General features: G+C 42.0%; 2 protein-coding genes across 4 annotated transcripts in view; both read left to right on the forward strand.

Moving 5' to 3' along the window:
* Window positions 1–6,441, forward strand: part of LOC311145724 (sex comb on midleg-like protein 4) — a 17,446-nt gene extending 11,005 nt beyond the window's left edge. For both annotated transcript variants that reach the window (XM_084182010.1, XM_084182009.1), the window contains 6 exons: window positions 1,377–1,506; window positions 1,819–2,019; window positions 2,571–2,729; window positions 3,262–3,480; window positions 3,711–3,856; window positions 4,494–6,441. In XM_084182010.1, coding sequence (XP_084038136.1) covers window positions 1,377–1,506; window positions 1,819–2,019; window positions 2,571–2,729; window positions 3,262–3,480; window positions 3,711–3,856; window positions 4,494–4,619 — 981 coding nt within the window. In that variant the 3' untranslated portion in view covers window positions 4,620–6,441. The remainder of the gene's footprint in view (window positions 1–1,376; window positions 1,507–1,818; window positions 2,020–2,570; window positions 2,730–3,261; window positions 3,481–3,710; window positions 3,857–4,493) is intronic.
* Window positions 6,442–6,469: 28 nt separating this feature from the next.
* On the forward strand, window positions 6,470–16,801 carry vsnl1b (visinin-like 1b). 2 transcript variants are annotated; one of them, XM_084182012.1, is made up of 4 exons: window positions 6,470–6,962; window positions 9,553–9,719; window positions 11,554–11,769; window positions 14,363–16,801. In XM_084182012.1, exons 2-4 carry the CDS (start codon window positions 9,558–9,560, stop codon window positions 14,558–14,560), a joined length of 576 nt encoding a protein of 191 aa, XP_084038138.1. In that variant the 5' UTR covers window positions 6,470–6,962; window positions 9,553–9,557; the 3' UTR covers window positions 14,561–16,801. The 2 variants fall into 2 exon arrangements, with proteins under 2 accessions (XP_084038138.1, XP_084038137.1); XM_084182011.1 differs by lacking the exon at window positions 6,470–6,962 and having other exon boundaries at window positions 9,379–9,719.
* Window positions 16,802–26,492: the final 9,691 nt, after the last annotated feature.

The following is a 26,492-nucleotide window of genomic DNA, read 5'->3' on the forward strand; positions in this document are numbered from 1 at the left end:
GTGGGGATGCAGGATGTTTAAAAATGCATATGGTGATGTAGCTAGACAGACCCCATTTCATTTATATTTAGTGGGAGTCATATTTTTGGAAAAAGGCTTAACATGAGTTAGCCTATGTTTGTTTAATCGAAACCAGTTTAAATAATATTCTGATTGGCCGCTGTATATGCTAAATGTCTGCATTGTTAAAATGATTGGTCAATGCTGCAATAAGAATAGGGAATATTATGAATTATTTCGTAAAAAGTGATTTCATTTTATTTATACTGAACAAAAATATAAACGAAACATGCAACAATTTGAAAGATTTTACTGAGTTACAGTTCATATGAGGAAATCAGTCAATTGAAATAAATTAATTAGGCCCTAATCTATGGATTTCACATGACTGGGAATACAGATATGTCTCTGTTGGTCACAGATGCCTTAAAATAAATGGGACTCACAATGGGCCTCAGGATCTCGTCACGGTATTTTTGTGCATTCAAATTGCCATCGATAAAATGCAATTGTGTTTGTTGTCTGTAGCTTATGCCTGCCCATACCATAACCCCACCGCCACCATGGGGCACTCTGTTCACAGCGTTGACATCAGCAAACCGCTCGCCCACACATGGTTGGACATAGTGCCAAATTCTCTAAAACGACGTTGGAGGCGGCTTATGATAGAGAAATTAACATTTAATTATCTGGCAACAGCTCTGGTGGACATTCCTACAGTCAGCATGCCAATTGCACACTCCCTAAAAACTAGAGACATCTGTGGCATTGTGTTGTGTGACAAAACTGCACATTTTAGAGTGGCCTTTTATTGTTCCCAGCACAAGGTGCACCTGTGTAATGATAATGCTGTTTAATCATCTTCTTGGTATGCCACACCTGTCAGGTGGATGGATTATCTTGGCAAAGGAGAAGTGCTCACTAACAGGGATGTAAACAAATTTGTGCACAAAACTTGAGAGAAATAAGCTTTTTGTGTGTATGGAACATTTCTGGGATCATTTATTTCTGCTCATGAAACATGTTGCATCTATATTTTTGTTTTGTGTACAAATTGCTGTGCAAATATATTAATGTGGAGATTGCTGTTGAGGATTTACTAATGCAAATTGAGAACCATAGTATTTTAATAATAATATATACCATTTAGAAGACACTTTTATCCAAAGCGACTTAGTCATATATTTTACGTATGGGTGGCCCCGGGAATCAAACAACCAACCCATGCTCTACCAACTGAATCCATAGAGGACCATTTTAGTCTATTGTTGCTACCTAAGACTGTAATGAAATGCCATTATTTACAAGTGATCCATTTAAACTGTGTGCAAATAACCCAATAGATACTGAGATCCAACCCTCGTGTCTCCCTGCAGCTGAAGCCCAGGATGGTGATGACTCCCCTGGCCATCTCTCCTCCCAGCAGCACCCCAGAACCAGACATGAGCTCCATCCCCCAGGACGCTGCTACCATCCCCCACTCTGCCACGCCCCAGGTGCTCACAGGTAGGCCATGCCCTCAGGTGCTTACAGGTAACTCCCACTCTGCCACGCCCACACTGCCACGCCCCAGGTGCTCACAGGTAGGAGGAGTTTGCCTCACTTCTCCGACGTCTCCCCCCATAATGCTTTGTCCAGTGAGAAATCTTGGGTGTTATGAAAAGTTTAATCGGTGATCACATTTAAAATGTAATTTGTATCCTGTTCATTATAAGCATACTGTATTCATTCATTTAATAGTGATTGAAAGCAACGTCACCAAAATAGCCAACCTAAATATCTTTGCCTTCTCGGTCCCTCCTATTGTGTTCCCTGCAGTGTGTATCTACATCAACAAGCAGGCCAACATGGGTCCTAATCTGGATAGGAAGAAGCTTCAGCAGCTCCCAGATCATTTTGGGCCTGACAGGCCCTCCGTGGTGCTGCAGCAGGCTGTCCAGGGGTGCATCGACAGCGCCTTCCAGCAGAAAGCTGTGTTCACTCTCCTCACGCAGGGCTACGGAGGGGAGAAAATATCAGGTATAACATAAACCCACAGATTGTATGTAGTGTCACTGAGATTTTTCGTTTTATATTCATTTATATGATTAGTAGAAATTGCCCAGAGGGAAATAGCAGAAATTGGCATACACTCATTTGATCATCTAATAACCATGAGGTATCCTTCCTTTCTCTTGCCCATTCACCCTCTGAATGGCACACATACACAATCCATGTCTCAATTGTCTCAAGGCTTAAAAATCCTTCTTTAAACTGTCTCCTCCCCTTCATCTACACTGATTGAAGTGACATCAATAAGGGATCAAACCTTTCACCAGGATTCACCTGGTCAGTCTATGTCATGGAAAGAGCAGGTGTCCTTAATGTTTTGTACACTCAGTGTAGAGCAATACTTTCGACCAGGGCCCATAGGGCTATGGAATAGGGTGAGATTTGTTGCTTTGAGATTGTTGCTTTGAGACATGGCTGTAGAGATGTGTCGCCTAGGGCAAGGTTAACTGCAACAAGCTTTACTGCAATAGGAAATGAACAATGTTTCCAAGTTGATCAAGTGTTCCTTTGATTCCCAGCCACCTTCGATGGTAAGCAGCACCTTCTGAGTCTGCCTGTGGTCAACAGCATTGGCTACGTGCTACGCTTCCTCAAGAAGCTCTGTCGCAGCTTGCACTGTGAAAACCTCTTCAGCGACCAACCAATCACCCAGCATAATGCCTCCTACCAATCAGAGGGTATTGTACTGTCCTTTATTCAATTAAATTCAAAATACTTTATTTATCCTACAAGGGGAAATTATGTAGGCAGGAGTGCAGATATGATGCATTGTGCATTACTCCTTAGAAAACACACTCCTGTACCTTAACAAGAGCCTCTGAAAAAATGTCCCTCAGAAATATTGTGGGCTCAGTTCCCCAAATATTGTGCTATATTGCTTCAGATTGCACATGGAAGCACAGAAAGACAATTTGTGAAATACACATCATTTGGTGTTTTACTTGTGTAATCCATTATCCAAATCCCTGTATTCCTACCCAAACAGCTGAGACCTCCATGCCAGAAGACTACCTAGAACACTCCCATATCCCCCAGAAATATCCTAGGCTCAATTCCCCAAACATGTGCGTTTGTTGCTTCGGATTGAAAAATTAAAGCACAGAACGGCATTTCAAATACATATTTCAAAGACTTCAGCTTCTGTCCAAAGTGATTCAAAGTATTGCAAATATGTTTTACTTATGTAATCTTTTTCCATTCATTTCACAGCTGAAACCTCCATGCCAGAGGAGTACCTTCTGGACCCGTCAGACAAACGCTACTCAATGGACCCAGGTGACTCCGCCTTTAGTGCCATAAGCTCCTCCTACTCATCCAAACCGTCCTATGGGTTTCGCTCCTCGCAGCAATTCCCCAACGGCTCCTCCCCCTTGGGCATGTGTAGACAGACGTCTAGTCCAAATACTTTCCTGGAAGGTAACAGGATAGGTAAGAGACTGGAGAGTGGAGACTAGGGTTGCAGAACTCCGTTAACTTTCCCAAAATTACCAGGTTTCTTATTCCCTTCTGATTCCGGTGATCTTCCAACCGGGATTTCTGGAAAACCTGGGGATTTTGGGAAAGTTTGTTTCTTGCTATACTCACAACCCCCTAAACAGGTCAAATTGACCAGTAGTGAAATCTTTATTCTGTACCTGTCTTTCTCTTTTCTCATCCAGCGTACAATCCATCTCAGGACTCCCAGGAGTCCAAGGTGCCCCCCAGAAAGGACCCTTCCACCTGGAGTGTAGAGGACGTGGTGTGGTTCATCAGAGACGCTGACCCCCAGTCCCTGGGCCCTCATGTGGACATATTCAGGAAGCATGTAGGCTACCCTTGGGCTCACTCTTAATTAATGAGTATTTTGATACCTTGCATCCTCTCTCCTCACCTACTCAAAACACCTTAGATGAGAAGGTCAGAGGGGAGGAACAGAGGAACCTTGGACCTTCTCCTCCAATATAGTTGAGAAGGAGGTGAGGAGACAGGGTGTGAGGAATCACAGAAAAACTAATTGAGATTGAGGCCTGCCCACTGGGCAAAAACTGGTTGAATAAACATTGTTTCCACGTCATTTCAACAACTGAAAATAAATGTGATGACATTGAATCAATGTGGAAAAATGTTTGGATATGCAAAAAGTCATCAAAAAAAATTTATACAAATGCAACCAACTTGCAACCTAAATCCAATGACATAGTGACTTTTTTTGTTGATTTCACATTGAATTCACATTAGTTGACAACTTAATCAAATGTAAATCAAAACTAGATGTTGAACTGATGTCTGTGTCCAGTGGATGGATCTGCTACAGTGATCGGATTATATCTGGAAGTTATGTTTTGTGAAATACTAACCAGGATTTGGGGCACTTCCATTTCAATTCAGTAAACAACCCTGATACATGTGTATGATTAGTTTACTTTACTTGTGGAGATATAACCTGACTTTCTTTCCCACAGGAGATAGACGGCAACGCGTTGTTACTTCTAAAGAGTGACATGATCATGAAGTACCTAGGACTGAAGCTGGGGCCAGCCCTGAAGCTCTGCTATCACATCGACAAACTAAAACAAAACAAGTTCTGAATCTGAACACTTTTTCACTACATCAATCTGTGGGACCCAACTTTGTGGATGCTTCCCAAATGGCACCTTTATATAGTGCACTACTTTTGACCAGAGCACTAAGGGTCCTGGTCAAAAGTAGTACACTATATAGGAAATAGGGTGCCATTTGGGACGCTATATTTTACTGATTATTTTGCATTTTCAGATGTCATGTAGTTAAAGAAAAAAAAATATTGTGACAGAATACAACGTTTTGGGATATTGACGTTTTTATGTTGAAACAACTTTTTGGTTTATACAGATGACACAATATGCACATTCTGGAATGCATAACTGATACACTGGCAGACAATATCAGGAAAAGTAGACTATACTACTTTGAGGATTCAGTTGTCCCATAAATGAGTTTATTAATGTATCTATGTGCCCAAAGCATATAGCAACTCACATTTATGATCAGTTGAGAAGTGTGAATTATTTTAGAAAAACTGTTATTTATACTTGGTCTTATAAAAACGTAGTTAAGGCCCCACAAATGTGTGACAAACACATAAAAATACTCCCATATTGTTTTGATTCTATACCCTCACAAAAGTGTTTTGAATGCGTCATAGGGTTGAAGCTACAGATACAGTTCCACATATGGTTTTGCAAGTTCTATACACATCAATGTAAACTCATATTGTGAAGCATGTGATTAGAAACAGGAATTTAAGCCCATGTTAAACATTATTACTGTTTTGTTTTTTACACAAAATAATGTAAACTCAACTCAACGCAGAAATGAAATACAAATAACTTTGCACATTGTTTTACATATTATTTTGATAAAATTGTCAAAAAAACATGTTTGTGCTGAAATACATAACAATGAGACATTTATAGTTGAATATACCAGATTGCCAAATAATGATCATCTCCAGCCTCCTCACAACTTCATTGAAACTTGATTGTGTGGGTATTTACTATATACATTTTTTTACTACATTATCATTCTTGAAACCGAGTTGAAGAGCATAAGGGATGACAACACTCACTGCGAAAATGTCTAATGACCTACAGTATTGGGTTATGAGGCCATATAGCATTGCTTGTGTATGCCAGTTTGGCAGTATGTGTACTTTTTAGTAACCAGTGTATGTGAATGCTGCTGTATATGATTACATGTAAGCCATGCCAAGTCAAACCAAGCTGGTCTTTTATTTTGAAAATCATATTGGAAAGATATACTGTAAGTCAGAGAATAACCAATGTATGGATGAGTTTATTTGTACGGGTGCTAAAGAAGTTCTCAATGTATTGAATATCTCATGTTTGCTTTTGTGTTGTGAGTTTTAAATGGAAAACACTCAATGTGTGTATTTAACCTGGCTGTGTATCCTATCTGAGTATTAAATTAAGAAAATATTAAGGAAACAAGGTGTGGTTTGAGGAGCATCTTTCTTTGTGATATCAATCAATTTACAGAATGAAATCAAGCTTGGGATTCATGGAAAAATAATTATTAAATGTTACCAAATGTGTCCACATGGTGACACAATCATATGTTAATTCAGATAGTTCTGCTTCCTCCTGATGCGGAATTATTTATTACAGGCTATTTCAGTATATTTGAATTAGTCAAACAGTATATATAGCCTATCCCTTGTTTGGCTCATGGTATATCTTTACAGCCATGTTTGCATTGGAAGTTAGGCTACATAGGCTACATGCAGAAACCGGTGCAAATGTAGAATAGGGCTTCATGCCTTACTGCAGTAGGCTTTGCAGGGGGCATGTAAGTGGTATAATCTGACTGAATATAACTGTTAAAATGTAAGTATTTATTGAATATTCCATTATGAAGAAAAAAAAAATCCCCCAGGTAAAATACATATTTAATTATGCTGGATGTGCTTATTGACTGGTTTTGGTCACCTCAATCATAATTTATCCATACACCTACCTATCCAATAAATGTCATTATTTGTGCTAAAAGGGAACAGGACTTATAAGTCATAGATAGGCCTATACTTCTTTTATCAACGCAAATATAAAATCAAGCAGTTGGAGCAATGCACAGAGACAACAGTCAACATAAGATCAATTTGTGATGCACACGGGTGACGCCGTATGTCTAGAGTCGCATTACCAAAGACTAGCGTGGGATCGGTCCCTACTGCCGCTGCTGCCTGCCTGCGCCTGTCTCATCTGGAATAGCACGGGAACCCGTTATTTTTCACTCTGCGTCTTGAAGAGGCCAATTTTAGGGGATATTCCCATTTAGGCATTCTTGATCATCGGGAGGTTTTTTACTGTCTCAAAATACACGACAGTGCAGACGACCATTAGTAATAGCATCTCCAAAAATTGTATAATAAGGTAAGAAGCATTTTGTCTGCAGAATGTCGTTTTTATGTTGGCATGGCATGTATTTAAATTGTTTGAGATGATTGTCTAGAGATATAATAATTTCCATTCACTATGTATCACATAATTGGGGGTTTTCCTGCCCTTATAGACACATTTCAATGAATGATATTTGGGGAGAGGTTTGGCGTTTTATTTTGGGGATCTGCGCATCCATCATGAACATTTGCATAACGTTTAGAAAACTAAAAACATGCTAAATGAATTACTTCTATTTCGAAAATAATATTCAAATCATGCTTTTCCGTTGGTTTAGTCACATTTCACGAGAATGACCAGACGACTATGTCATTTGATTGGTTGATTCTCCATTTTTGTCATTTTTAGATGTTGCGCATGGTGAAAAATGACATGAGAAATAGAGTGATGTGATTTCGAGCGGGTTATCACTTACAAGGTTTAATTCCCACACCACTGCGTCGTTTCTATCGGAATGCACTTGTATACCCCCCTCTATGTCCGAGCAGGCTTATACCATGAACTGGATATCTGAAACGACATGTTCTATCTGCAATTAAATAGCATATTTTCCCCCACATCACGTTAGTGTTGCGCGTACATGTGATGTGGACAACCATACATTGTTATATGTGTAACGACATTAATCTAAGGTGAAGAATATTAAGCCTTCAGACCGTAGGTGCCAAACCCATTTTCACCTTCCCTCTGATCTCTTTACTCATCTTCAAGCAAAAATGTTTCTCCTCAAGGTCATTCCATGCCTTGGGCTCATTTGATGTTATGTAAGATCTAAATCATTTCAACACAAGCCTTTTGGTTGCATCATCTAAATATATGTCATTTTTTAATGAAAAATATCCTTTGCGCCAAATGTTGGATATGCAACACACATTGCAAATAGGCTAAGCCTATGTCAATGTGTAATGTGCCTGTATGGGGCATACATGGCCTCTGCAAAGAGGTCTGCACCTTTTTGGCATAGGCAGTGCACTACCACATGGTTGTTGGTTCAAGCACGGTGCTTGCTGTCCATGACTCCATCACAATGTATGCCTACTGCATAGCCTACACCTAAGGCCATCGACAGCTTTTATCATATTATGGTTGTTCCAGTTATCTCCCACAACTGTCAATTTAACAATTAGTCTTTGAGTTAATTTAATTTTGATTATGTTTTCTAGGACAGGATAACATTTTAGCATATAGGCAACTGAATGGCCCATGTATAGTTTCCATAGTCAACAAACATATTGGCAGAGCAGATGTAAGCAGTAGCCACTGCCAATCCAAGCTGTCAGATTTGTGACTTTTTATTATTTAAGATGATGATCCACTGTGAAAGAGAGCAGCTCGCCAGTTGGGTTGATTCCCTTGTTGATTCATTATCTAGTCAATGGCTTTAAAGGATTAATGAAGTACTGCACCATCGATGCTCCCTCCCTCCGCCCAAAACATGCTGCCTGTCTGAAGAGAGCTGCATCAACTCCTATCTAACTACAGACTCCCTCACATCTGAAGTTGCGGAAGGCATCGCCCAAGAATTTGTGAGATCAACATGAATTAGATTTTTTCTGTTTTGTTTTTACAGCAACTTTGAGATTCCTTGTGTAATGAAAAGCGCTATATAAAATAAATATATTATTATAATTACTGCCCATGCACCCTATGGGCTACACACTGCTGGCTTCATATGATTACTCCATTATGTTATGATGACATATCCTTATCACTCATTCATTAATGAATAGATTCCTCTAGAGGTTTATACTTTGACGTTATTAAATGTGAACTGCAGTTAAAAATATACGTCCCAAATGGCATCCTATTCCCTATATAATAAACTACCAACCAGTGCCCTATGGGCACTATAAATTTGGGACAATCCCCAAATATCAGGCTACAGGTAATTTTGGAACCCAGAACCAAAACTCGCGTGCGAAAGTCTGTCACAAGAGACTATAGGCTACAGGTAAAACGTAGACAGGTACGTTGGATGATAGGTAATGATCGAACGCTTGATGTGATAGTCAGTCTTGCTGACTGCAGTGGTCCTACCCAGCACTGTGTGATGTCAGGCCAGAGACTGTGGTGCCAACAGATTTAGAGAACACAAATAGAACACTGGCATCAGGCAGGGAAAGCAATTCATTATTGATATATAGTCTTTTCTTTTTTTTCCTTCTTTTTTTTACTAATTTCATTCCTTACAAAGGGACTGTTTGAAACAAAGCAGGTTTGAGAGCAAACTTGTTGGTTACATTTCCTATGAAAACCCTCTCTTTATAATGCGTTATAAGCACGTTTATAACACCTTATGCGTTATACATAATGCATTATAATGCACAAGATACATTTGAATGTGTGGTAGGCTATTTCTATCACCACGTTGGTAGAAAAATACCCTGATGAAGGTCTATTGAGACCGAAATGTTGGTCTATGATCCATTAAATGTCGCGAAGCATCAAGATCACCTATGTGCTGGAGTTTCCTTTCTATTCAGTATAAATCCTTCCCAGTCATCATTTTCAGAGATGTTTTATGTTATTGAGTCTCTTTGGTCATGTGCTTCCTGCACAACAGGCACCATGGGAAAACAGAACAGCAAGCTGACCCCTGAGGTGATGGAGGACCTGGTGAAGAGCACAGAGTTTAACGAACACGAGCTCAAGCAATGGTACAAAGGCTTCCTCAAAGACTGCCCCAGCGGCAGACTGAACCTGGACGAATTCCAACAGCTCTATGTAAAGGTGTGTTGTGATTGGCTACATTCTCTTATTGCAGATCAGGTATGGTACATCTGCTTTACATGCTGGAGACGTTATTGATATGGTGTTATAACTTCTAGCTAGGGAAATGATTGATACCATGATTATATAATGTGATTATAAGAAACCTTTGTAAAGCTAGAACAGAGCGGAATCAGGGTTTGATTTCTCTGTTCGTATTGAAACTGCACTGTTGTTCATTATGTTTTCTAACTGATCATAATGCTTGAACAGTTGTCACTCTGAGCTATGTATTATGGAATCCTTGTAAATGGTTCAAAGGAAGCCAGTAGAGGTGCGTGGGTAAAATCACTGGAGAAGCCACGGCAGGAAAGAAATGGCATATTACAACCTGTGTTGTGATAATTGCGTTGTTTGCTCTATAACCTGTTAGTTCATATGCCTTGCCACCATGATATATAGGCCTAAGGCCAAGACAATAAGAAGACACAGTGGCAGAATAAATTCAACCACACCTTTGTTTCATCACAAAACCGGAGAGCAACATCTGTCCGGTGGAGTCCACAAAGCATATTGCAGTTGCATGACCTACAGCACGGACAAGCAAGTTAATGTTTTCAACATTTTCGGACTACTAAACAAACACCAGAGAGTTACCGCAAGTCACAAAGAAAACAGGAGCTGCCTCCACTATTCCAGCACCATTTCAACTTTAACATTTCAACATCATCAAATCACCTATACTTAGTCTAATACAGTGACAACTAAAAGATTCCCAAAATAATTTAGTCCAATCAACGTAAGCAAAATATAATGTGGCTGTCCATGGTTCTGATTTCTGTGTGTGTGTGCATAAGTAGAAAAAACATGTTGACTCACCCTACTCCAATGCCATCCTCCTCTCTTTCATGTTGCCGAAACGGTCTATGACTCTGTCATACAGTACACGCTTTTAGTTTTTGTTATCCTAGGCTACCTGGCTAAAATGCTTGCTCGCTGGCCTAACTTCCTTTCATGGGCAACGATTAGCCAGCTAGTTAACATTAGCCTACTACATCTAGCTACATATTGAACTTCCATCCTCTCAGGCCAGAGGCACAATGTATGAATTTCTGGTTGGATCAGAATTGTCGTTATAATCATTGGTCAGTACGGAGAATTAAGTAAAACCAAGTCCAAATCCCTATCTCCATCCATTTCTAATTTAGGAAAGGGCCAATTTTAGCTAGCCACCAGATGACAACAACACAACAAGATGCAACAATTCACGTTTTTTTCTGTCAATGACGTTTAGTTTTTGATGTGATGTGATTGGTGTGATGCCATATCCAAACTGGCTTCCCTTGACACTTTTTTTGGTGCGTCAGGACCATTCACAGTTGAGTTCACTCAGTTTATCTCAACGCTGATTGCCTATCATTGTATAAAAAAAAAATGTTAAGGGAGGCCAAATGCTCGCTGGCTTCCCTTGCATTCAATGTTATGGGCAGCAACAATGTCATACTCTTTTTGACCAGACAGCATCAGATAGATGGGCTACACATACAGAGACAGAGGGGCGCTGTTTCGCTCGCTAGGATGCTTTCTCCGGTGACATACATTCAGCCTCTTGCGAATTGAAGGAAAATTATGAAACACAGAAAGACGAAAGATAAAATGATTTCTGGGGGAAGCCTAGCTTCCCTTGGCATCCATGAATACACAACAATGAAGGAAGCTGTTCTAATCAGTTAAAGATCTAAGTTAGATACAACTAAAGACATGTTTTTAAACGTCATGTTAGAGATGAATAAATAGTTGTATATCACAGCTGTCTCTCAATCAATCAATCAATCAATCTCTCTCTATTTCGCAGTTCTTCCCGTATGGCGACGCGTCAAAGTTTGCACAGCACGCCTTTAGGACCTTCGACAAGAACAGCGACGGCACCATTGACTTCCGAGAGTTCATCTGTGCCCTGTCCATCACATCACGTGGCAGCTTCGAGCAGAAGCTCAACTGGGCTTTCAACATGTATGACTTGGATGGAGACGGCAAGATCACCAGGGTGGAGATGTTGGAGATCATCGAGGTAAGGAATCACATTGATGGCTGGTTTCCCGGACACAGATTAAGCCAAGTTCTGGATTGAAAAGCTATTTCCTCCATTGAAATAGTTTTTTAGTCCATTATTAGGTTTAATCTGTGTCCGGGAAACCAGCCCTATACTGTATGTTTAAAACAAATTATACTGGATTGTTACCATGACATTTATACCATTTGTTCAAGCTATCTATCCAGTTTGAAGTAATCAGCAGTGCATGTTGTTAGAATGTATACTACTAAAGACAAACATGACTAAAAGGAAACATTGAGACAGAGGATGATCAAGTTTAGCTAGATAATCAGCAGAATGTTTAGGACTACAGTTTTATATTGTGGGGAACATTTGCAGTGGTTTAAAGTACTTAAGTAAAAATACTTTAAAGTACTACTTAAGTAGTTTTTTGGGGTATCTGTCCTTTACTTTACTATTTATATTTTTGCCAACTTTTACTTTTACTTCACTACATTCCTAAAGAAAATAATGTACTTTTACTCCATACATTTTCCCTGACACTCAAAAGTACTCGTTACGTTTTGACAGGAAAACACAAGTGCTTTGTTTGTGTTTATGTCTGAGTGTTGGAGTGTGCCCCTGGCGATGCGTCAAAAAGAATATATACACTGCTCCAAAAAATAAAGGGAACACTTAAACAACACAATGTAACTCCAAGTCAATCACACTTCTGTGAAATCAAACTGTCCACTTAGGAAGCAACGCTGATTGACAATACATTTCACATGCTGTTGTGCAAGTCGAATAGACAACAGGTGGAAATTATAGGCAATTAGCAAGACACCCCCAATAAAGGACTGGTTTTGCAGGTGGTGACCACAGACCACTTCTCAGTTCCTATGCTTCATGGCTGATGTTTTGGTCACTTTTGAATGCTGGCGGTGCTTTCACTCTAGTGGTAGCATGAGACGGAGTCTACAACCCACACAAGTGGCTCAGGTAGTGCAGCTCATCCAGGATGGCACATCAATGCGAGCTGTGGCAAGAAGGTTTGCTGTGTCTGTCAGCGTAGTGTCCAGAGCATGGAAGCGCTACCAGGAGACAGGCCAGTACATCAGGAGACGTGGAGGAGGCCGTAGGAGGGCAACAACCCAGCAGCAGGACTGCTACCTCCGCCTTTGTGCAAGGAGGAGCAGGAGGAGCACTGCCAGAGCCCTGCAAAATGACCTCCAGCAGGCCACAAATGTGCATGTGTCTGCTTAAACGGTCAGAAACAGACTCCATGAGGGTGGTATGAGGGCCCGACGTCCACAGGTGGGGGTTGTGCTTACAGCCCAACACCGTGCAGGACGTTTGGCATTTGCCAGAGAACACCAAGATTGGCAAATTCGCCACTGGCGCCCTGTGCTCTTCACAGATGAAAGCAGGTTCACACTGAGCACATGTGACAGACGTGACAGAGTCTGGAGACGCCATGGAGAACGTTCTGCTGCCTGCAACATCCTCCAGCATGACCGGTTTGGCGGTGGGTCAGTCATGGTGTGGGGTGGCATTTCTTTGGGGGGCCGCACAGCCCTCCATGTGCTCGCCAGAGGTAGCCTGACTGCCATTAGGTACCGAGATGAGATCCTCAGACCCCTTGTGAGACCATATGCTGGTGCGGTTGGCCCTGGGTTCCTCCTAATGCAAGACAATGCTAGACCTCATGTGGCTGGAGTGTGTCAGCAGTTCCTGCAAGAGGAAGGCATTGATGCTATGGACTGGCCCGCCCGTTCCCCAGACCTGAATCCAATTGAGCACATCTGGGACATCATGTCTCGCTCCATCCACCACAGACTGTCCAGGAGTTGGCGGATGCTTTAGTCCAGGTCTGGGAGGAGATCCCTCAGGAGACCATCCGCCACCTCATCAGGAGCATGCCCAGGCATTGTAGGGAGGTCATACAGGCACGTGGAGGCCACACACACTACTGAGCCTCATTTTGACTTGTTTTAAGGACATTACATCAAAGTTGGATCAGCCTGTAGTGTGGTATTCCACTTTAATTTTGAGGGTGACTCCAAATCCAGACCTCCATGGGTTGATAAATTTGATTTCCATTGATAATTTTTGTGTGATTTTGTTGTCAGCACATTCAACTTTGTAAAGAAAAAAGTATTTAATAAGATTATTTCATTCATTCAGATCTAGGATGTGTTATTTTAGTGTTCCCTTAATTTTTTTGAGCAGTGTATATACCTTGTGGTGTCTGGTTTTCTTAAAATAAGGAATTTGAAATGGTTTATACTTTTACTTTTGATACTTAAGTACATTTTAGCAATTCCATTTACTTTTAATATTTAAGTATATTTCAAACCAAATACTTTTAGACTTTTACTCAAGTAATATTTTACTGGGTTACTTTCACTTTTACTTGAGTCATTTTCTATCAAGGTATCTTTACTTTTAGTCAAGTATGACAATTGAGTACTTTTTCCACCACTGAACATTGGTAAATAACTGCAGTAGTATTGAGAATAAACTTTGAACATGTTAACATATTAACCAAGACTGTCTGAAAATAGGTCTTTCATTCATTCCTTTCTGTGGGATCGCCTCAAACATGTCGTCCCCTGTGTTTCTCTAGGCCATATACAAAATGGTGGGCACTGTGATCATGATGAAGATGAACGAGGACGGCCTGACACCGGAGCAGAGGGTGGACAGGATCTTCAGCAAGATGGATAAGAACAACGACGACCAGATCTCATTGGATGAGTTCAAAGAGGCGGCCAAGAGCGATCCGTCCATCGTGCTCCTCTTGCAGTGTGATATGCAGAAGTGAGAAGGAGGTGCTCATCTGTATAAAACCAGACGTGTACACTCTCTTTGGACAGGCAGCACATGTTTTAATGTCTCATTAAGTTCTTCTTCTCAGCCATTTCTACAGGAAAAAAATTTATGCTTGGACTATTTTTCAATGGACTCGCTTCTTGTGGTTGTATGCATGAGAATGTGAAATAGCTGAATAATTTGGAATATATTATATTACACAGTATCATGATACATTTATATTTTATCAAACCTAACCTGCCAATGTGAATTGTGCACAAGTAATCCTATTCCATTTACCTATTCACTTTTAGGCTAGCTTGTATATCAGTGAAGCGCTATACATTGAATTATTCTGTTCTTGCAGTATTTAGATGATCCATGTCCACTGCTGCAGCTAGCTGCTAATGCTAACGCTTAACATACTGGTAATGAACAATAATTCCTATGATAATTGTAACTCGTCTCTATAATATCCAAACGTATTGAGCTCTTGGAAAAATAGAGATTCTTGTTTGTTCCAAATAGGAAACTAACTGGAACTGAAGTGTAGGTTCTAATCTTTGCATGCATGTGTTATGTGTTCAGACTCTATAATCTAACCTCTTATTACGTTTCTGCATCCTCAAGAGCGGTATTCAAGAAGAAGCCCTCCGAAAAGCATTTGGTATTGTTGCATGGGATGTACAGTAGTGATTCACCAGACCATTATATTATTAACCTCCTGTGGGAGCATGTTGCCCTCCTTATTAATAACATAACGTATGTGTAATTAATGTGACACGAGTTCTTGAATGATAGCTAATACGAGCCCTTGTTGTAACCTTTCACACAGAGACCAGATGTATCTGAAAGTTGAGTATTGAATTTAAGTCCAACAGTATTGAACAACTAGTGAATAAATATGCTGCTAATGATATACTATATTTCCCTTATAATATTATTCAATTGTACTGTTGCCATCAATCAACACCAGGCCAATGCTTATCCATCTTCAATGGAATCAGCCACCCATCACTCTTAGCATTGCTGGATACATAAAGCGCCATGATAGCTCCAAATTGGTTGGATTTCTCAGCCCACTCTATTTACAATACAAAGTAACATCATACATATCAATATGTTTACAGTAACACAGAGCACGGCAGAAATGTAACAAATCTTGGCTTTCAAGCATGGCGTCCGGAGCTTGTGAATTTCCAAAGCCAGATACGAAAAGCCTTACATGAGTTTACTGGACATACTGCATTCCTACAAACGGTACTTTTATAAAAAACAACTTTTTATTGAAGGTTTCATCTTCTAATCTCTTAATCAATCTAAGTTTACAATGGTCTGTGATGATGCAGAACCATTCACGAGTTGCAAGAAGTGCTAGATAAAAACAAAGCTTCTGAAACTAAAGGTTGTAGTCCGGTTTCAAATTTACTCCTATACGGATTGCAGATATCGTGAAAATGTACTTTTCATTGAACATACTAGACCTATTTACCATTTCGAAGCTATGCAGGCATGTACTGGCAAACATTCCACTTATTATACTAGTGGAAGCTGACACCGTTTTTCACAGTTCTGGATACAGCATAATGTAGACTTGAATGCTCATTATTGATTATTATTAGTCTATACTATTATTTGTACAGGATGATCCAAACTCCATGGCAACAATCTTTGTCGAGTAAATGTTTATACTAAATATGAAAAATCCAATTCAAAAGATAAGTTACTGTGTATTTTGTTTGTTTTGTTCTTTTTATACGTGGCATGTGTTGCACCCAAAATTACATGGTTACATTCTTTATGTAGTACTAATGAAACTCAATAAAAACATCTATGGGCTTTTTCAAAAGGCATGGTCTAGTAAGTGTGATGCTATTCATTAACCAATCAATCAAGAACGTTACATATTTCCGTGATTTATACTCCAACATAGAAATTATGCAAGTTTGACAATTGGTAAGGTTCCTAAGGTATACGTTTTGTGATGCATTTTATTGTTGTTTGAGGTGAATTATTCACTTTTCAAGATTCTCTGATTTTTTTTTTTAAATCTCCCATTTCCGTCAATTTTTCCTCCAATGTCTGTAATTGCATTTATTACAACCAATGATAATTGGTTCAGCTAAGATTTGTTATATAATGAGGGGTGAAAGTAAGGCGGTACGGTCCGGTACGGCATCCCGGCAAAATAAATAGTGGGGGTACGCCATATCGGTAAAACATGAGTCTATCACAATAATTAAAACAAAATGTCAAGAAAACTGGAGGCTATTACACCACTTTTTTATCATTACTTCATATCAGATGCATGAAAAATGAGTGAATGGACTTGAAAATTGGTGGTGTAGCCCACGCTCCAAAATGCGATGAGGTTCACTGAGAACAATGACATTTTGCCAAGGCAGAAATAAGTGGCAGACACAGAGACGCATGTGAACAGCAGTGGACGCATAAATTCTGGCCTAATGACAATCGCCAAATGTCATTACACCTTTTGCTGTTTTGTGTAACAGATGTCTCTTTCCAATACACCACTGTTTGGAGGCTGGAAATATGTTGCGAGTGGATGAACATGTGTGGATAGCCTAGTAAAGGAGCCCTTTGAAGTGATTATATGACAATCAGTTAAAAGCATCATGACTGGTTGTGTTTATGCCACAATAAAAGGTAATACATTTTAAAAGTTAAATGACAAATCTTTATGACTAGGCCCACAGAGATCCTATTGAATTAATAGGGATTCTATATGTAATTCTATGATTAGGCCCCTAAACATTTTTGCTGCAAGCGCGCACATATAGCAGGTCCCGTACCAGGAAGAAATTAATTATACTTTCTTCCCTGTATATAATATTTTGTAACAGTAAGAATTCCAACATAATATGTTCTTAGAAAAATTGGCTGCTTAAAACACATACTTCAATTGACAGTAGTTTAAAGAGATATTCAGGATTTTGGCAATCAAGCCCTTTATCCACTTCCCCAGAGTCAGTTGCTAACTAGCGTTAGGCAGTGGTGTGTATTCATGGATGCCAAGGGAAGCCAGGCTTCCCCCCAAAAATGACAAAAAAACATTTTTTTGTTTTTTGTCTCTGTTTCATAAATGTCCTTCAATTCGCAAGAGGCTGAATGTATGTCACCGGAGAAAGCATCCAAGCGAACGAAACAGCGCCCCTCTGTCTCTGTATGTGTAGCCCATCTATGCTGTCTGGTCAAAAAGAGTATGACATTGTTGCCGCCCATACCATTGAATGCAAGGGAAGCCAGCGAGCATTTGGCCTCCCTTGATATTTTTTAAATACAATAATAGCCAATCAGCGTTGAGCTAAACAGAGTGAGCTCTGCTGTGAATGGTCCTGGCGCAACAAAAAAAAGTGTCAAGGGAAGCCAGTTTGGATTTGACTTCACACCAATCACATCACATTAGAAGCCAAACATCATTGACAGAAAACTTGAATTGTTGCATCTCATTGTGTCATTGTCCTCCGGTGGCTAGCTGGCTAGCTAGCTAGCTATAATCAGCCTTTTCCTAAATTAGCCATGGATGGAGATACGGATTTGGATTTGTGGTTTTACTTAATTCTCCGTACTGGTCAATGACTATAACGGCGATTCTGATCCAACCATAAATTCAAACATTGTGCCCCTGGCCTAAAATAATGGAAGTTGAACATGCTGAAACATGCACGAGAGCATCAGCTGTTCCGGATGACTGTGTGATCACGCTCTCCGTAGCCGATGTGAGTAAGACCTTTAAACAGATCAACATTCACAAGGCCACAGGGCCAGACGGATTACCAGGACGTGTACTCCGAGCATGCGCTGACCAACTGGCAAGTGTCTTGACTGACATTTTCAACCTCTCCCTGTCTGAGTCTGTAATACCAACATGTTTCAAGCAGACCACCATAGCCCCTGTGCCCAAGAACACTAAGATAACCTGCCTAAATGACTACCGACCCGTAGCACTCACGTCTGTAGCCATGAAGTGCTTTGATAGGCTGGTCATGGCTCACATCAACACCATTATCCCAGAAACCCTAGACCCACTCCAATTTGCATACTGCCCCAACAGATCCACAGATGATGCAATCTCTATTGCGCTCCACACTGCCCTTTCACACCTGGACAAAAGGAACACCTATTTGAGAATGCTATTCATTGACTAGCTCAGCGTTCAACACCATAATGCCCTCAAAGCTCATCACTAAGCTAAGGACCCTGGGACTAAACACCTCCCTCTGAAACTGGATCCTGGACTTCCTGACGGGCCGCCCCCAGGTGGTAAGGGTAGGTAACAACACATCCGCCATGCTGATCCTCAACACGGGGGCCCCTCAGGGGTGTGTGCTCAGGACCTTCCTGTACTCCCTGTTCACTCATGACTGCATGGCCAGGCACGACTCCAACACCATCATTAAGTTTGCAGATGACACAACAGTGGTAGGCCTGATCACCGACAACGACGAGACAGCCTATAGGGAGGAGGTCAGAGACCTGGCCGTGTGGTGCCAGGACAACAACCTCTCCCTCAACGTTATCAAAACAAAGGAGATGATTGTGGACTACAGGAAAAAGAAGAAGACCTAGCACGCCCCCATTCTCATCGACGGGGCTGTAGTGGAGCAGGCTGAGAGCTTCAAGTTCCTTGGTGTCCACATCACGAACAAATTAACATGGTCCAAGCACACCAAGACAGTCGTGAAGAGGGCACGACAAAACCTATTCCCCCTAAGGAGACTGAAAATATTTGGCATGGGTCCTCAGATCCTCAAAAGGTTAGACAGCTGCACCATCGAGAGCATCCTGACTGGTTGCATCACTGCCTGGTATGGCAACTGCTCGGCCTCCGACCGCCAGACAGTACAGAGGGTAGTGCGTACGGCCCAGTACATCACTGGGGCCAAGCTTCCTGCCATCCAGGACCTCTATACCAGGCGGTGTCAGAGGAAGGCCCTACAAATTGTCAAAGACTCCAGCCACCCTAGTCATAGACTGTTCTCTCTGCTACCGCACGGCAAGCGGTACCGGAGCTCCAAGTCTAGGTCCTAAACAGCTTCTACCCCCAAGCCATGAACATCTAATCAAATGGCTACCCAGACTATTTGCATTGCCCCCCAACCCCTCTTTTACGCTGCTGCTACTCACTGTTTATTATCTATGCATAGTCACTTGAATAACTCTACCTACATGTATATATTACCCCAATTACCTCGACTAACCGGTGCCCCCACACATTGACTCGGTACCGGTACCCCCTGTATATAGCCTCGCTATTGTTATTTTTACTGCTGCTCTTTAATTATTTGTTACTTGTATTTTGTATTATTTTATATTGTATTATTTGTGATTTGTTTTGGTATTCTTTCTTAAAACTGAATTGTTGGTTAAGGGCTTGTAAGTAAGCATTTCACTGTAAGGTCTACACCTGTTGTATTCGGCGCATGTGACAAATACAATTTGATTTGATTTGATTTTATGTAGTAACGTTAGGCTAACGTTAACTAGCTGGCCTGGCACATCGTTGCCCATGAAAGGAAGTTAGGCTAGCGATCAAGCATTTTAGCCAGGTAGCCTAGGACAACAAAAACTAAAAGCGTGTATGACAGAATCATAGACCGTTTAGGCAACATGAAAGACGATGGCATTGGCATTTCTCTACAAGTAGGGTGAGTCAACATGTTTTTTCTACTTGCTCGCACACACGCACACACACACACACCCCTACAGCATGGTAACTCTGTGGTTCTAAATCAATAGTTGTTTAGTAGTCCGAAAATGTCGGAAACATTAACTTGCTTCCTTTTTTTTAAATGGGGGGTGGGGGACACCAGTGGTGAGAGCATGTGGTGCGGAGCGACCACCTGGTAGGAGCGACCTGTCAGGTAGGACGCAATCCAAGAGTGAGCAGCGCCGGAGATGCCAAACTTGGAGAGGGTGGAGAGGAGGATCTGATGGTTCACAGTATCAAAGGCAGCGGATAGGTCTAGAAGGATAAGAGCAGAGGAGAGAGAGTTAGCTTTAGCAGTGCGGAGAGCCTCCGTGACACAGAGAAGAGCAGTCTCAGTTGAATGACCAGTCTTGAAACCTGACTGGTTTGGATCAAGAAGGTCATTCTGAGAGAGATAGCAGGACAGTTGGCTAGAGACGGCACGCTCAAGAGTTTTGGAGAGAAAAGAAAGAAGGGATACTGGTCTGTAGTTGTTGACATCGGAGGGATCGAGTGTAGGTTTTTTGAGGAGGGGTGCAACTCTCGCTCTCTTGAAGACGGAAGGGACATGGCCAGCGGTCAAGGATGAGTTGATGAGCGAGGTGAGGTAAGGGAGAAGGTCTCCGGAAATGGTCTGGAGAAGAGAGGAGGGGATAGGGTCAAGCGGGCAGGTTGTTGGGCGGCCGGCCATCACAAGTCGCAAGATTTCATCTGGAGAGAGAGGGGAGAAAGAAGTCAAAGCATAGGGTAGGGCAGTGTGAGCAGGACCAGCGGTGTCATTTGACTTAATAAATGAGGATCGGATGTCGTCAACCTTCTTTTCAAAATGGTTGACGAAGTCATCCACAGAGAGGGAGGAGGGAGGGGGAGGAGGAGGATTCAGCAGGGAGGAGGTGGCAAAGAGCTTCCTAGGGTTAGAGGCAGAGGCTTGAAATTTTGAGTGGTAGAAAGTGGCTTTGGCAGCGGAAACAGAGGAATAGAATGTAGAGAGGAGGGAGTGAAAAGATGACAGTCCGCAGGGAGTCCAGTTTTCCTCCATTTCCGCTTGGCTGCCCGGAGCCCTCTTCTGTGAGCTCGCAATGAGTCGTCAAGCCACGGAGCAGGAGGGGAGGACCGAGCCGGCCGGGAGGATAGGGGACATAGAGAGTCAAAAGATGCAGAAAGGGAGGAGAGGAGGGTTGAGGAGGCAGAATCAGGAGATTGGAGTGAGAAGGATTTAGCAGAGGGAAGAGATGATAGGATGGAGAGAGGAGGAGAGAGTAGCGGGAGAGAGCGAAAGTTGCGACGGCACATTACCATCTGAGTAGGGGCAGAGTGAGTAGTGTTGCAGGAGAGCGAGAGAGAAAAGGATACAAAGTAGTGGTCGGAGACTTGGACGGGAGTTGCAGTGAGATTAGTAGAAAAACATGCAATATGTTTTGTGGACTTCACTGGACAGGTGTTGCTCTATGGTTGAATTTATTCTGCCACTGTCTTCTTATTGTCTCGGCCTTAGGCCTATATAGACACTACATGACCAAAAGTATGTGGACATCTGCTCGTCAAACATTTCATTCAAAAATCATGGGAATTAATATGGAGTTGGTCTCCCCTTTGCTGCTATAACAGCCTCCACTCTACTGGGAAGGCTTTCCACTAGATGTTGGAACATTGCTGCGGGGACTTGCTTCCATTCAGCCACAAGAGCATTAGTGAGGTCGGGCACTGATGTTGGGCGATAAAGCCTGGCTTGCAGTCTGCGTTCTAATTCATCCCAAAGGTGTTCGATGGGGTTGAGGTCAGGGCTCTGTGCAGGCCAGTCAAGTTCTTCCACACCGATCACGACAAACCATTTCTGTATGGACCTCGCTTTGTGCACGGGGGCATTGTCATGCTGAAACAGGAAAGGGCCTTCCCCAAACTGTTGCCACAAAGTTGGAAGCACAACATTGTGTAGAATGTCATTGTATGTGGTAGCATTAAGATTTCACTTCACTGGAACGAAGGGGCCTAGCCCGAACCATGAAACACAGCCGTAGACCATTATTCCTCCTCCACCAAACTTTACAGTTGGCACTTTGCATTCGGGCAGGTAGCGTTCTCCTGTCATCCGCCAAACCCAGATTCGTCCGTCGGACTGCCAGATGGTGAAGAGTGATTAATCACACCAGAGAACGCGTTTCCACTGCTCCAGAGTCCAATGGCGGTGAGCTTTACACCACTCCAGCCGACGCTTGGCATTGCCCATGGTGATCTTAGGCTTGTGTGCAACTGCTCGTCCATGAAAATGTGTATGTGCTACGCGCTTCAGCACTCGGTGGTCTCTTTCTGTGAGCTTGTGTGGTTTACCACTTCGCAGCTGAGCCGTTGTAGCTCCTAGACGTTTCCACTTCACAATGACAGCACTTACAGGTGACCGGGGCAGCTCTAGCAGGGCAGAAATTTGATGAACTGACTTGCTGGAAAGGTGCTGTGGTGACCCGTCATTCAGGTCAGGTGGGGCTCTGCTTTCTTGAGTAAGGCAGCTCCAAAATGCAGGTGTTTCAGCCTAGCTCAGTGCTTTCTATGGTGGTGTGGCAGCCAGCGGAAAATACGGAGCGTAGGGTTTTTTTATTTATTTTTATTTCACCTTTATTTAACCAGGTAAGCCAGTTGAGAACAGGTTCTCATTTACAACTGCGACCTGGCCAAGATAAAGCAAAGTAGTGCAATAAAAACAACACAGAGTTACATATGGGGTAAAAAAAAACATAAAGTCAGAAATACAACAGAAAATATATATACAGTGTGTGCAAATGTAGCAAGTTATGGAGGTAAGGCAATAAATAGGCTATAGTGCAGAATAATTACAATAGTATTAACACTGGAATGCTAGATGTGCAAGAGATTATGTGCAAATAGAGATACTGGGGATACTGGGGTGCAAAAGAGCAAAATAAATAACAATATAGGGATGAGGTAGTTGGGTGGGCTAATTTCAGATGGGCTGTGTACAGGTGCAGTGATCGGTAAGGTGCTCTGACAACTGATGCTTAAAGTTATTGAGGGAGATAAGTCTCCAGCTTCAGAGATTTTTGCAATTCGTTCCAGTCATTGGCAGCAGAGAACTGGAAGGAATGGCGGCCAAAGGAGGTGTTGGCTTTGGGAATGACCAGTGAGATATACCTGCTGGAGCGCAGACTACGGGTGGGTGCTGCTATGGTGACCAATGAGCTAAGATAAGGCGGGGATTTGCCTAGCAGTGATTTATAGATGGCCTGGAGCCAGTGGGTTTGACGACGGACATGTAGTGAGGACCAGCCAACAAGAGCGTACAGGTCACAGTGGTGGGTAGTGTATGGGGCTTTGGAGACAAAACGGATGGCACTGTGATAGACTACATCCAATTTGCTGAGTAGAGTGTTGGAGGCTATTTTGTAAATGACATCGCCGAAGTCAAGGATCGGTAGGATAGTCAGTTTTACGAGGGCATGTTTGGCAGCATGAGTGAAGGAGGCTTTGTTGCGAAATAGGAAGCCAATTCTAGATTTAACTTTGGATTGGAGATTCTTTATGTGAGTCTGAAAGTTGAGTTTACAGTCTAACCAGACACCTAGATATTTGTAGTTGTCCACATACTCTAGGTCAGACCCGTAGGGGTTGGTAATGTTCTCTAGTTGCGCCGTGATTGACTCAGTGTTCTGTCACTCATGGGAACACCACGTCACTGCAAAATCTACGGGAGAGCTCGACAATTCAAGCCCTTTGGGTGAAAAATATAAAAATAATGTATGCACTAACTGTAAGTCGCTCTGGATAAGAGCGTCTGCTAAATAACTAAAATGTAAATGTAAAATGTGTTGCCATTGAGTTACATTAGAAGTGCCCATCCAAGAAGGCTCAAGGTCATTGGCCACAGATAAAAATGACGTCAAATCACGTTATATCTACCGTAGCTTTGATTGGACTGATCATGTCAACGTCATACTTTCAAAATCTTAGCTAGCAAGCTAGCAGTCATCATCATGAATCAAGTCGACAATCTACTGGCAAATCCTTTTCAATCCTTGTTATTTGAAGATAAATAATGAAGATAAATAATAGATAAAACGTATCGTTGCTCATCGGCCATTGGACATAAACATTACACAAGTTGGAAATCGCAAATTCAACAATGAGTGGTTTGGAAGCAATCAGTGGCTAACTGCAAGCATTGCAAAGCAATCACTAGCCTGCTATTCAGAGGAGTGGGTGTGTGGTCCAAGTCTGGGTTTAAGGGTCTCTTTTCCAAGCTTAAAAGGATGAACATTTAACATTGTCCAGGCTGTCAATCAAGCATGACTTCTGCAGCATTCAAGACAACTTGGAACTCGGAAAAAAACTAGCTCCGACTCGGAAAATACGTTTTGAACAGTCATCCAACTCGGAATTGCAAGTCGGGAACTCGGGCCTCTTTCTAGAGCTCCGACCTGAAGATCACTGATGTCATGATTCAACCTGGTTTTTCCCCAAGGGGTCAGTTGTCTTGAAAGCACCATAAATCCAGAGAATGCCAGACTTGATGACAGAATTTGCCCATGAAGGAACGCCGCGCCACCTTCCTGTTCAAGTGAGCACAGCACAACAAGGTGAGTCCAAAAATGTATTGTATGCTGCTGCATAAGTGATGTAATACGCCAGGGAGATATGTAAACTGTAGCTACGAAAGTAATACTAAGTGTATGTTGTGTAGTAAACTGTTAGTAGTCCATGTGCCTCACCCTAATAATTTGGTCCCTTTTCCCCTCTTAATTAATCCTACTGTTCTGACTTGGTGGTGCACATGTAGCCTATAGCCTGTTTTAGAGAAATGTCATCATCGAATATTGTAAGAGCTTTCATTGTCTGCTTATATGCCCCCTTTATTTATCCTACAGTTCTGACTTGGTGTACAGGGAGAATACTGTAAGAACGGCCCATGTTCTGAATTCTGTCGCTGTACATTTCAAAAGGATAGACTACGTCCATCCTAGCTCGCTAATTAATGTTACAGATTGCCTCTTATCCGCTCGTCGTCCCCTTATGCCATAGTTTGTACATCTCAATTGTCAGTAGAAACCACATTTGTTTAAGCAAGTCAGCCATATCAGCGATGTTTTTTTTAAAGGCAGTAAATCAGGCTGAATTAATTGTTTCGCTGCCAGACAAGGCTCCGCTGATAGCCAGGTGTCAGGTTGAGAGAATGCCAAGAGTGTGCAAAGCTGTCATCAAGGCAAAGGGTGGCTACTTTGAAGAACCTCAAATATAAAATATATTTTGATTTGTTTAACACTTTTTTGGTTACTACATGATTCCATATGTGTTATTTCATAGTTGTGTTGTCTTCACTATTATTCTACAATGTAGAAAATAGCGAAAATAAAGAAAAACCCTGGAACGAGTAGGTGTGTCCAAACGTTTGACTGGAACTGTATGTGTTGTGATAATTGCATTGTTTGCTCTATAACCTGTTAATTAATATGCCTTGATACCGTGATACACTATATATACAAAAGTATGTGGACACCCCTTTAAATTAGTGGATTCCGCTATTTCAGCCACACCCGTTGCTGACAGGTGTATAAAATGGAGCACACAGCCATGCAATCTCCATAGATAAACATTGGCAGTAGAATGGCCTTACTGAAGAGCTCTGTGACTTTCAACGTGGCACCATCATAGGATGCCACCTTAAAGACTCTCAGACCATGAGAAACAAGATTCTCTGGTCTGATGAAACCAAGATTGAACTCTTTGGCCTGAATGCCAAACGTCACGTCTGGAGGAAACATGGCACCATCCCTACGGTGAAGTATGGTGGTGGCAGCATCATGCTGTGGGGATGTTTTGTAGCGGCAGGGACAGGGAGACTAGTCAGGATCAAGGGAAAGTTGAACGGAGCAAAGTACAGAGAGATCCTTGATGAAGACCCCCTCCAGAGCGCTCAGGACCTCAGACTAGGGCGAAGGTTCACCTTCCAACAGGACAACGACCCTAAGCACACAGCCAAGACAATGCAGGAGTGGCTTTGGGACAAGTCTCTGAATGTCCTTGAGTGGCCCAGCCAGAGCCTGGACTTGAACCCAATCGAACATCTCTGGAGAGATCTGAAAATAGCTGTGCAGCGACACTCCCCATTCAATCTGACAGAGTTTGAGAGGATCAGCAGAGCAGAATGGGAGAAACTCTCCAAATACAGGTGTGCCAAGCTTGTATCGTCATACCCAAGAAGATTCGAGGATGTAATTGCTGCCAAAGA

Source organism: Coregonus lavaretus (assembly GCF_964263955.1).
Source record: "Coregonus lavaretus genome assembly, chromosome: 18".
Classification (NCBI taxonomy): Eukaryota; Metazoa; Chordata; class Actinopteri; order Salmoniformes; family Salmonidae; genus Coregonus; species Coregonus lavaretus.